The sequence below is a fragment of the Phocoena phocoena genome, chromosome 10 (assembly GCF_963924675.1).
Source record: "Phocoena phocoena chromosome 10, mPhoPho1.1, whole genome shotgun sequence".
In the NCBI taxonomy this organism is placed as follows: domain Eukaryota; kingdom Metazoa; phylum Chordata; class Mammalia; order Artiodactyla; family Phocoenidae; genus Phocoena; species Phocoena phocoena.
The window spans coordinates 21472528-21485760 of NC_089228.1; the positions used below are offsets into that span (position 1 = coordinate 21472528).

The 13233-nt window shown below is 42.6% G+C and overlaps 1 protein-coding gene across 1 annotated transcript in view; it reads left to right on the forward strand.

The window, feature by feature from the left end:
- The first annotated feature begins 1997 nt into the window (after positions 1 to 1997).
- TAFA4 (TAFA chemokine like family member 4) overlaps positions 1998 to 13233 on the forward strand; it is a 135880-nt gene continuing 124644 nt past the window's right edge. Inside the window, exons 1-2 of the mRNA XM_065885538.1 lie at positions 1998 to 2011; positions 7673 to 7788. Coding sequence (XP_065741610.1) covers positions 1998 to 2011; positions 7673 to 7788 — 130 coding nt within the window. The remainder of the gene's footprint in view (positions 2012 to 7672; positions 7789 to 13233) is intronic.

Genomic DNA, 13233 nt, shown 5'->3' on the forward strand with positions numbered 1-13233 from the left:
GTCTAGATACGGGCCAAATGATAGGACTGTGCTATTGATGTGAAACAACGGAGAGGGAAGTAGAGTGACCGGAAGTAAATACTTTTGGCGTAATGCACAAAATAACTGATGGTCTTGAACATACTAAAGTTTGGAGGTGACAAGAAAGCGTTAATTCTTTTAAGCAAGTGCCTAGGATACACTCTGGGAAAATCTGACTGAATGAGTTACTGCTCAGCCTAAAATTAAACTCGGCTTTTTGTCTGGCATACGAACTATTGGATCACATTTCTTTTCACGGATGGATACATTTTTTTTTAATGAATTGAAAAAAGAATCCCCAGTGGTTCCCTTTGTGTGAAGAAAAAAAGATAAATATTTGCTAGGAAAGGTCATTTTGGTTTCCAGTATGTGGGGAGTTCATTAGGATGGGTTCTGATAAATTATGCTGTGTACTTCTTTCCGATAACAGAAGGTCACGTAGTGCCCTTGGGTGGACATCAGGACAAACATACTTAATAAAGTTGGAGGATCTGGGAGATAAATGTTTTCCAGTGTTTTTTTTTTTTCGAATACCTTATATTTATACAGTTATTCAAAGCCACTTCCCTCTCGTGGCGCTGATGACTCAAGGCCTCCCCTGTCTCTCCTGTAGCCCCGAATGGATGGATCTCAAGTCTATCACCTAAAGTGGTCTCTAGACAAACATCTGTAAAGGGGCATCCAAAGAAGAGAAGAATCTCAGTTGTGCTTGGTGGTGGATTTGTAATGGGTTCCACAGGATTCAATAGTAATTAGACTGTGTTGCAAAGATAATTTTTATGTCATATTTGCAACTTAAATATTTATTGTTGCCCATCATTATTTCTCTCTGATCTCCACCCCTGGGGGAGACGTATTTAATTTAGCAACATTAAAAATGGGTAGTTTCGTGGGGTTTTTTTGTTTGTTTTTTTTTCCTTCTTCTTGCGATGTCTTTTGGTTTGGAGTCATCCGAGTCTTTCCTGAAAAATGTTTTCACTGAGTAGAAAAGTCCTTTTAGGTCTGTGCATTAAAGGACAGTGTTGAGTGTCAATTATGGTATTAACAAGTTTTTCTGTATTTTGGTATGGTGTTTTATGTTGGAAAGATTTTTGCCTTCTGCCTCCCATCAACATTTTTCAAAAAGCATCCTTGCCAATTGTTTTTTTTTTAATTTTTAATTGAAGTATAGTTGATTTACAATATCATGTGAGTTTCAGGTATATAGCAAAGCGATTCAGTTATACATATATACATATCTATATATGTATATATATTTTTGTATATATATATATATATATATTTCTTTTTTAGATTCTTTTCCCTTACAGGTTATTACAGAATATTGAGTATAGTTCCCTGTGCTATACAGTAGGTCCTTGTTGGTTATTTTATGCGTGGTAGTGTGTCTTGCAAATTGTTTAGCATCATCAGGTTTATGTCACACAAACATAGGAACTCAGATCTTCATGCTGGCTTTTCCACTGCTCTGTGAACTTGGGCGAGTTGTAGAACTCTTGGGATTGGATTACCTCCAATTTCATTTTCATCCCATTGTTAATGAAACGAGAGTGAAATTTTGCATGGTTTAGACCGTCTGTCAACTTGGGGATGCCTTTGCTCCGGAGGGAACTTCTACTTTAAAACTATATTATGTTAACTAATATGTGGCTAGTTAATAAGTGTAGAATTCTGTATCTTCCTCCCCTCTGCTCCGTCTGTTAGGACACTTTACAAATGTGGATGTGTTTGGCTGTCTACCGCTTGCCTGAAAATGCAGGTGGCATTGTAAAAAACCCACAATTTTGCTACTGGAAATCTACATCATTTCAGCATTAAAATGCTAATGGATTCCTGTCTTTTTTGTTTTTTAAAATAGGTCTTCCAAGCTAAGATTATTTTTTGGAACTGCAGAAGTGGTCCTAGCTACCAATGGGAATTTGGAGTCACTCTGAAATACATCCTGGAATAATTGTGTTTGACTGGAACCAAATCTTATGAAGTCTCCAAGGTAAAATGATTTTAACACATACCTAGAGATGGTATCTTTACGAAGCATAAAGAATTTAGCCAAACTGAGTATCTTAGAGTTGATGATCCTTTATAAAAGCCTTCTTTTTATGTTGAATTTCTGGGAATTTGGGGAGGTTAAAAAATTTTAGCTCTCATCTTTGAAATTATTTCAGTTTGTAAGGCAGTGTTTCAGCTCTTCAGCAGGGTAAATGGTGATATTTTTAAGGTAAAGCGATTTTGTTTCACATTTGGGCAAAATTGTTCAATGTAGAAGAAATTGAGGTATCACAGTAGATGTAGTAGGTGAGAAATCCTTTTACTGGCGGAGGGGGTCCTAGATTATTGAATGAAATAAAGAATCATTGCTCAATAGCTGCCCACTTATCTGTAGGCATTTCTCTGGGGAATCATAGCTATTGTTAAGTAAATACTTAACTTATAAATACTTTAGGCACTGGGAATTCGTAACTATTCAACCCGCACTGGTACGTAGAGTTGTCCATGAAGAAGAAGTTAGGAATTATCATCCGAGATTAGGAACAGTGGCCCTTGAGACTTTTGATTTGGGGTTTGCTGTTGGGATCCAACCAGGAAAACAGAAACCATCCTGATAATGTGGAACAGAGGGAAGTGAATTCAGGGAACTGGTTACACGTGTGATGGGAGAGTCAGAGACGTTAAGCAGAAGATACAGAGGCAGCCCAGAGATCAGCAACAGCGGGAAGCTTCTGCCATCCTGAGGCTGGTGGGACATAGGAGGGCAGTACTGCTGATCAGTGCTTAGGGGAAGGGACCTTCAGCAGCAGCTGGATCCATAGTGGGCCCTTCTCTTGGAAATTGGCACTGTGGAGGAGAAATGGCCACTCCATAGCACCTACCAAGACAGAGAAGGTGGGGAGAAATACCCTGCCCTTTCCCTTCCACCCTCCAGGCTCCAGCCAGGGTCTCCTATTGGTTAAGCCCAGCCAGGAGCCAGGTGATTCAGGAGGCTGGGAAATGCAGTGTATGGGTGTTACCCAGGGGAAGGGGAAAGAATGGTTCTGAGGGCAAAACAGGCCCAGGCTGGCATAGAGTTTATATTTGAAACCTCTTCCCATGACATTTTAATGAGCGTGGCACAGGCTTTTCTACCTCAGAGGATGAGTCTTCTCTTGAGGCTGATTCTCCCAGCCCCACCAAGTAAATTATGCATATGCCCTGGAATCTTCTGTCTGAAGATGGACAGTAGTGGTCTGTGATGCACTGCCCAGAAGCCCCTTCAGGAATGAAGGATTTATTCCCTCAACCGTTGGAAGTATTACAGAAGATGGCCTACAGCTTCTTTGAATTGTCCTCAATTCAAAGAGCCTCCTTCTTGCTGGGGGACTCGCCCAACGATCCAGTGGTTAAGACTCCACACTTCCAATGCAGGGGGCGCAGGTTCAATCCCTGGTCAGGGAACTAAGATCCCACATGCCATGTGCTGTGGCCAAAAACAAACAAACAAACAAAACAAAACAAAGAGCCTCCTTGCTGAAGATTTAAGATTTTCCCTTATGTCCAAGTATAAAGGCCTGGCCCCTCACTCCAACTTGGTACCGCAGAGAAGGGGCGTCTCAGCTTTGGAACTCTCCGTAGGGTTATCCGAGGCTGTTTCCTCCTTCTGTCCTGCCTTCTTCTCGCCCCTTCCCTTCCGCAGGTGATTCTCCCTAGAGCATCCTTTAAATAACCCCCTGCTCATCAATTTCCATCTCACAGTTGGCCTCCCAGGGTAACCAACCTTTGAGACTCAGATCATCTCAGACATGCTCTCCAGATTTGGTAAACTCCGTTCAGACAAGTTTAGGTGATGCAGGGACTGATAAACACATGGAGACTGAATTTCACTTATGCTTTAGGTGGGAGGGATTATAGCTCACCTGAAAGACCTAGTCTGAATTTGGAGACTCTAAATTGGGTGGGGCACTGTGGTTAGAGGGAGGGCAGCCAACCCGCCAAGCAGGAAAAAGTGGAGGATAGAAAAGTTAAGAAGCCAGTAGGAGACCCGTTGTTTTAAACTGCTAAACTTGGCAGATTTGTTATACAGCAATAGAAAACTAGTACTCCATTCATTTGACTCTTTGAAAGTTTGCTTTTTGGGCCACTAATTGCTACAAACTGGAAACCGGGGTACCTGATCCAGCTTGCAAATGTGTTTTGTTCAGTCTGCACTGTGGTCTTTTTTTTTTAATTTATTTTAAAATCTATTTATTTATTTTTATTTTTGGCTGTGTTGGGTCTTCATTGCTGTGTGTGGGCTATCTCTAGTTGTGGCGAGCAGGGGCTACCCTTCATTGCGGAGCGCGGGCTTCTCATTGCGGTGGTTTCTCTTGTGGAGGAGCACAGGCTCTAGGCACGCGGGCTTCAGTAGTTGTGGCTCGCGGGCTCTAGAGCACAGGCTTAGTAGTTGTGGCGCACGGGCTTAGTTGCTCCACGGCATGTGGGATCTTCCTGGACCAGGGCTCGAACCCGTGTCCCCTGCATCGGCAGGCAGATTCTTAACCACTGCTCCACCAGGGAAGCTATGCACTGTGCTTTTAAAACAAAGAAAATTGGGCTTCCCTGGTGGCATGGTGGTTGAGAGTCCTCCTGCCGATGCAGGGGACACGGGTTCGTGCCCCAGTCCGGGAAGATCCCACATGTCGCGGAGCAGCTGGGCCCGTGAGCCATGGCCGCTGAGCCTGCGCGTCCAGAGCCTGTGCTCCGCAACGGGAGAGGCCACAACAGTGAGAGGCCCGCGTACCCGCCCCCCAAAAAACAAAAAACAGAAAAAACAAAGAAAATGGAATTACTTGCCAACATATAAAGTGTGTAGACTGCATATCAGAAAACGGCTTTTCTTTAAAAGTCGTTCCTGGCATCACTTGGAGCAGCTGCTCCTAGACAGGTCTCTACACTACCTACTGTTCACCAGTGCTTTTGACCCAGGCAGCCTACGCATTTATTTAGAGATATTTGAATTTTTGATCCTTGAGTAAGAAGGATAAGCCTTTGTAACAATTAGATCAGTAACTGATATTGGGGTTAACAGCTGAAATTTTAAAACATTATCGGTGAGAGGGGCTTCCCTGGTGGCGCAGTGGTTGCGAGCCCGCCTGCCGATGCAGGGGGCACGGGTTCGTGCCCCGGTCCAGGAAGATCCCACATGCCGCAGAGTGGCTGGGCCCGTGAGCCATGGCCGCTGAGCCTGCGCGTCCAGAGCCTGTGCTCCGCAACGGGAGAGGCCACAACAGTGAGAGGCCCGCGTACCGCAAAAAACAAAACAAAAACAAAAACATTATCGGTGAGATAGAGCACCTCATTCAAAAATTAACAAATATGGAATTCTGAACCTACATGCTTTCCCTGTTAGTAATAAATTAATAATCAATTTCCTGAAGTGGAAATATAATTAAACAATAGCACCTCAAGCTCACATAGGCTTACGTGTATATTCTTTGCCACCTTTAAAACTGATCCTAGGGTTCCTACTTACCACGTGTGTGTGCCAAGGTGGGGGAGACAGAATACATGCTTTGTAAAATTAAGGCATGTGCAGGCCCTTCAAAGCAAAGAGACCCTATGTTTCCATGTAGGTTTAAAATTTTCAGGGTTTCCAAGGCAAGGGGCAAAAAGATGTTAAGCTTTGAGTCCCTTTTAACACCGTGCTCTTCAAAGATAATCTTAGAATCTTGTCTTACTGTGGTTGCTTCAAAGGCAGATTGAGTCTCAAATCAGGGAGCAATACGAGATCTTTCAACAAGATCTATTTGACTAACTTGTGAGAGGTCACAACCTACTTCCCAGAGTGTGATGTGGGCACCAGGTCCCCAAGGCTGTGCCTTCCCTTGAGCATGGAATCATGGTTCTGGTTGAGGCACTGTGTGGCTGACAGCTGGGAGGTGGCTAGACACTTCCTTCCAGGATTTCCTCAGAAGCTTTGCCTCTAGTGTTACCCAAACAGGGATCCATCCCCATGGGCCATGTCTTTATTGTCTGCCCATGAGTGTTTATACATCTTGTGTATGTGAAAAGGGGGTTCCTTTGATCCTCTGTGGTGGATGTTTTATCCTAAATACCGTGAGACATGTGCCAGGCAGAACCTAGTATCACTGGAGTTTCAAACGCCAAGAACTCTGACTCTTGCTTGAAAAAGTTAATAAAAAAAAAATAGCAAAGATAAAAGTTAATCAAGTGCTATCTAATTTCTCTATAATATCAAAAAGGGCAGAAAGTTAGGGAGAGGCTTGGCATGCATACTGGCTATTTTCTTTTTACTTACTCTTTTTTTGGGGGGAGGAGTTGTTTTAGAATAGACCACACAACCATATCTGTGACCTGAATTGTCTTTGAGCAACTGTCTGGTTATTGTCCATTCATATGAGGTGAAGTTTATTTTCCCAGGTTTATTGAGATGTAATTGACACATAACACTGTGTATGTTTAAGGTGTACACTGTGTTGATTTAATGATGGTCAATTGCAAAATGATTCCCAGCATAGTATCAGCTACCACCTTCCTACTATCACATAGTTACCTTTTTTTAAAATTATTTTTTGGTGATGAGAACATTTTTCTTAGCAACATTCAAGTATATGATACAGTATTATTAACTATAATCACCATGCTATACATTAGATCCCCAAACTTGTTAATCATGTAACTGAAATATTTGACCTTGGGCTAATATCTACCCATTTTCCTCACTCTCAACCCTTCGTAACCACCATGCTACTTAACCTGTTTCTCTGAGTCTGTCTTTTTTAGATTCCATGTGTAAGTGAGATCATACAGTATCTGTCTTTGTCTGACTTATTTCACTTAGCAATAATGCCCTTAAGGTCCATCTAAAATTTTGTATATGGCAAGATTTCCTTTTTTCTCATTGCTGAATAATATTTCATCATATCTATCTCACATCTTCTTTATCCATTTATCTGTTGACATCTATATGAAGTTGTTTCTCTATTCACCTGTACTTGCTCATATTCCCATCAAACTTTGAGATTGGATTAATAAACTATTCAGCCAGGCTTCTAGGCAGAGGGCATTAATAAACAGAGGAACCAGGGGAAATCTCTTGAGCCTGGTGTGAAAATTTCTGTGTTTTTTTCTGATGAGGAAACCACATATCTTCTATTTGAATCCGGCTCTAAGTATGTCGCTTTTTAAATTTCATGCTATAAAATAGTATATAACGCCCATGTTCTATCAGGGCCACTCAGGCTACACTCTAGGGATTCATAAATAGACCTCTCACCGAGGCGTGTAGCTAACTTCGAAAACTTTTACACAGGGAGATCAGCTCAGTGTTTTGTGACCACCTAGAGGGGTGGGATAGGGAGGGTGGGAGGGAGATGCAAGAGGGAGAGGATGTGGGGATATATGTATGCATATAGCTGATTCACTTTGTTATACAGCAGAAACTAACACAACACTGTAAAGCAATTATACTCCAATAAAGATGTTAAAAAAAGGTATTTATTGAAAATTGAGTGAATGGACAGTGCAAATAAGGTTGGATTGGCCTTCAGTTTCCTTGTGGGGGAAGAAGTCCATAGTTGAGCATCATCCACTGCTTTCCCCACCTTCTCAGGATGGTGTTTGCTGAAAAGCCTTGTGTCACTCAGCCCTCCCTAACTGCATCCTGCTTTCTTTCCAGGATGAGAGTCTGTGCTAGGTCGGTCTTGCTGTCTCACTGGCTCTTTCTGGCCTATGTGTTAATGGTGTGCTGTAAGCTGATGTCTGCCTCCAGCCAGCATCTCTGGGGACACGCAGGTAAGCCCTTTAAGCTCGTTGCGCGCCACTGAGATCAAGTAATAAAACCCTTTCAAACACCAAAGCCCACATTTTATTTTATTATTTAAAAATTTTTTAAATTTAATTTATTTATTTTTGGCTGTGTTGGGTCTTCGTTGCTGTGCGTGGGCTTTCTCTAGTTGCAGTGAGCAGGGAGCTACCCTTCATTGCAGTGCATGGGCTTCTCATTGTGGTGGCTTCTCTTGTTGTGCAGCACCGGCTCTAGGCACGTGGGCCTCAGTAGTTGTGGCACGTGGCCTCAGTAGTTGTGGCACGTGGGCTCAGTAGTTGTGGCTCGCAGGCTCTAGAGCACAGGCTCATTAGTTGTGGCACACGGGCTTAGTTGCTCCGTGGCATGTGGGATCTTCCCCGACCAGGGTTCGAACCCATGTCCCTTGCGGGTTCAAATCCCACAGGGATTCTTAACTACTGTGCCACCAGGGAAGCCCCCTAAGCCCACATTTTAGACACAGGTAATTGACAAAATCTTTTGATGGTGTGTAACTAACCAGAGGAAGCATGAAATGCAACAGGGTAAAGCAGTTTAAGGGTTTGATGCTTAAAGCGTGTTGTTCTGGACATCTATCTAAAATGTCCTCCAGGTTTTTCCTTTTTTACCTTCCTGAGTACACTTTCATTTTTTCAGTGATTTTTCTCAAAGAATCCTGGAAAACCAGCAGCACTTTGTGATTATATACTCCATCTTCCTTTGAAGGCAGAACATCTTCATTAATAAACTTAAATGAACACTTCCAGGGCTATAGTGAAGGGAGCTTTCAGATAATTCTAAAACCCCTTTAAGAAAAGATGGTGAATGATTGAGAAAGAAAGGAACAAAAGAAAAAAAAAGCGGTGGTCACTTTTACACAGGACCTAAAATAGAATGTCTGAAGTTTTAGAGAATCATTCTGTTAATTTCTAGTGAGACCCATGGCTGTAGTTGCTTATTTCTAAAGAAAGATGAAAATAATCAGCAAAGTACCTGTGTGTGTGTGTTCCTGTGTGTTTCTTGTCCCCTTTCCTTGTTACATCTACATTTAAAGTGACACAGACTTGGAAACTCCCCCGAGAATTGTGTTTTCCTAAATAATTCACATTTGTCAGTGGACTTGTCAAGCAAGTAATTTGCTGTCTCTGCTTCAGTAATTGGAGGTGTGGCAGTGCCAGGCATGCTTTGACTTTTTAGTGAAAGAGTGAAGCTTGAGCCCTAAACTATGTACGCATCAGGATTGTAAAGTCTCTCTCCAAGAAAGTATGTAGAGAAGCTTGTTAGTTATCCTTACCCTCAGATATACAGCAGGTGAAGCTCTCTACTTACTTATTCTGATAAGTTAAGGTTAAGATTTAACTTTAGGCTTAAGTTTCTCTTTTAAATAAAGTTATTTATTTTTGGCTGCATTGGTTGTTTGTTGCTGACGCAGGCTTTCTTTAGTTGCAGCAAGCGGGGGCTACTCTTCATTGCGGTGTGCGGGCTTCTCATTGCGGTGGCTTCTCTTGTGGCAGAGCACGGCCTCTAGGCGCACGGGCTTCAGTAGTTGTGGCCCGTGGGCTCAGTAGTTGTGGCTCGCAGCCTCTAGAGTGCAGGTTCAGTAGTTGTGGCGCACGGGTTCAGTTGCTCCATGGCATGTGGGATCTTCCTGGATCAGGGCTGGAACCTGTGCCCTCTGCATTGGCAGGCGGATTCTTAACCACTGCGCCACCAGGGAAGTCCTAGGCTTAAGTTTTTAAACTCTCTCATGACTCAATTGTCCTTAAGCAATAGTTTCAAGAAGACAAGAAAATTAATGATTGAAATTTTAATGAATCAGCATAAAATCAATACCATTTGGCTGCTGTGAAAGTGCCCAGGGCTGGTTGGTTATTGTGCTGTGTATATTTTGGTGAGCTTGCTCTCAAGGATAGAGAATTTGAAGTCATCAGTCTTACCTGTTTGATACACATCTCGTTTCTTGGGTGCAGGTAGAGAGTCAGGCTAGTAAAGAAGCAGAGCATTTCGGGGTGGGGAGTTATCACCAGCACATTTCCAGATGTCAGAGAGATTATGATGAAAAATGATTAAACTTGGAGGAAACAGGGGACATGACTGAACCTTCAATATTTCTTTATTTCAATATTCACTTATTAAAAGGCATTATACTTAGGTTTTTTTTCTTCCAGGTTAGATTACTTATTTTTATCACCCCTCCACACCCAACATATACACACTGGTAGTCTTTTTAAAAAATTTTTATTGGAATATAGTTTATTTACAATGTTGTGTTAGTTTCAGGTGTACAGCAAAGTGAATCTGTTATACATATATCCATTCTTTTTAAAGATTCTTTTCCCATACATTCCATTACAGAGTATTGGGTAGAGTTCCCTGTGCTATACAGCAGGTTATTGTTAGTTACCTATTTTTTAAATTAGTTATCTGTTTTATACATATTAGTGTATATATGTCAATCCCAATCTCCTAATTTATCCCCCCAGCCCCCCAGCCCCCGACATTGGTAGTCTTTATGTGAACCTTCACTTTTAAATCTTTGTGGCAATCCTCATTTCATACCCTTTCATACCCTTTAAAGTTGGAAAACGTGGAACTGTAGTGATAAATCTAAATTAAGATTAGAATTGTGTACACAAGAGATGCAGTGTCTCCCATATAAGCAAAGACCCTCCTGCAACAGGGAGGGTGAGAAGTCTGAGCAAAGCCTTGGCAAGTTTTGCGCAAGAAATGAAATTTTCATCTTAGACTTTCTAGATGATTTTATTTGGATTCTCAGCCCATTTTTGGTTTCTTTTTGTCTTTTGGGGGATTCTTCCTGCTTTCGTTTTTGGAACTTAAGTCCTTCTCACGCCTTATCTTAACAACCATCAAAGCAATCAGGACTGGTTCCTGCCCACAATGGGCTCTGTTCTCTCACTGGGGCTGCAGGCTGCATGAAGAACCATCTTTGCAGAAGTACAGGCGTGCCTCGTTTTATTGCACTTAGCTTCTTTCTTACACTTTGCAGATCTTGCATTTTTTACAAATGCAGCGTCTTTTGGTGCCATTTTTCCAACAGCATTTGCTCACTTCATGTCTCTGTGTCATGTTTTGGTGATCTTCGCAATATTTCAAACTTTTCCATTTTTACTCTGTTCGTTGTGGTGACCTGTGATCCATGATCTTTGATGTGACCCTTGCAGAAAGATTATGGCTCGCTGAAGTTTCAGATGATGGGTAGCATTTACAGCTTTGAAGTATTTTAGAATGAAGGTATGTGAGTTGTTTTTTCAGACATAATCCTATTGCATACTTAATTGACTACAGTATAGTGTAAACATAACTTTTATATGCACTAGGGAACCAAAAAATTCACGTCTTGCTTTATTGCGATATTCCCTTTATTGCGTGGGTCTGGAATCAAATTGGCAAAATCCCTGAGGCCTGCCTGTACCCTTTGCATACCCGCAGATGAGGGCTCCTGAATCCTGTGGAGTCTTACTCCCTCGCGGGTTTCTTAAGCTGTGTCCTTGATGCCTGGAATATAATGGGTGCTAAATGAATATTTATTAATAGGCTCATTTTGCCCATTTGTCACCCTGTGATCAATGACGTAGTTTTCTCCTGGTGGTAAAAATTCCAGAAAATAATAGGCAGGTGTGAAAGGATAGGCTTTTAACTTTTTGTTGACTATTAGGGTTCTCCAGAGAAACGGAACCAACACAACTAGTTTATTATTGATTTAAGGTATTGGCTCACACAGCTATGGAGGTTGAGGAGTCTCATGACCTGCAGTCTGCAAGCTGGAGACCCAGGAAAACCAATGATGTGGTTCAAAGGCCTGAGAGCCAGAGAGGCAATGGTGTAGATTCCAGCCTGAGTCTGAAGGCCTGAGGTCCAGGAGCACAGAGGGCAGGAGATGGTCAATGTCCCAGCTCAACAATCAGGCAAAGAACAAATTCAACCTTCTTCTGCTTTTTTGTTCTATTCAAGTCCTCAAGGGATTGGATGAGGCTCACCCACAACGGGGAGGGCCATTGGCTTCACTCAGCCCCCAGCTCAAATGCTAACCTCTTCCAGAAACACCTTCACAGACACATACAGAAATAATGTTTAAGCAGATATCTGGGTGTCCCCTGGCCCAGTCCCATTGTTAATTTCATATAGCCTTCTAGGTATTGTTTTATGTAGTCATCTATATTTTATATATTTTCTATACTGTTTTAGATTTTATGTATCCACACCTATCCTTCTAGAAAAAGGCATGTATATACCAGTATGTGTGTATGCACAGATGTCTCTTTATGCACCCTGTTTTGTGCCTTGATTTTTTTCCCCATTTAACAATAAAGTTTAGAGGTCTTTTCATGTGAGTGCGTGCAGATCTGTATCACTCCCTGTAACGTTGCATAGTCATCTGTTGTATGGATGTGCCATAAGTTATTTGATCACTCCCAATTTTGGTGGACATATCGCTTGTTACCATATTGGTACGAATATGTATGTCCCGACTTCAGATGAATTCCTAATAGTGAGATTGCTGAATTAAAGTGCATGTAAATGTATGGGAGTAGGCTAATCTCTGTGACACATAGACCAAGTAAATATACATAATGGCTTAAATAAAAGAAATTGTATTTCTTGCTCATGAGTGCTGGGTGGGTAATACGTCAGCTGGATGTCCTCTACTGTGGTCTTCTTGGAACCACAGTGGATGGAAGTTCTAGTGTTTTCAACCCGCGGCCTTAAGGGTTGTTCTAGAGTGGTCTTCATTCCAGCCAGCTGGAAGGGAAGTGGGCGTGGAGGATACACCTGGGAGGTGTTGATGAACGGGGTTAGATGCTGACTGCGTCCCTTGAATTGTCCTGCCATTGGCTGCAGCTGAGGCCCATGGCCACACCTTACTGCCTGGGCTGCTGGGAAACATACCCTAGCTGTGGGCCCAGTTCAAAGAGGAGACAATGAGTTTTGGTGAGTATCCTGCAGCTTTTGACACAACGCATTAAAGTTTTGATAGTGCAAAGTGCCCTCCCAGACTTCTGGACTTAGTTATACTTACACCAGCAGTAATAGTACGATAACCCCCGTTTCCCCAGACCCTCATCAACTCTGGGTGCTATCGGTCTTACTGTTTTGCAAGTATGGTAATGAAAACTGCTGTTGGATTGTCTTGCAACTCTTTTTTTTTTGCGGTACCCGGGCCTCTCACTGCTGTGGCCTCTCCCGTTGCGGAGCACAGGCTCCGGGCGTGCAAGCTCAGCGGCCACGGCTCACGGGCCCAACCGCTCCGCGGCATGTGGGATCTTCGCGTTCCGGGGCACAAACCCGTGTCCCCTGCATCGGCAGGTGGACTCTCAACCACTGCGCCACCAGGGAAGCCCTTGCAACTCTTCTTGACCAAGTACTCAGTGTGCTGGGGGACTATTTGTTTGTTCTTCTTTGCACTATCTTATCCT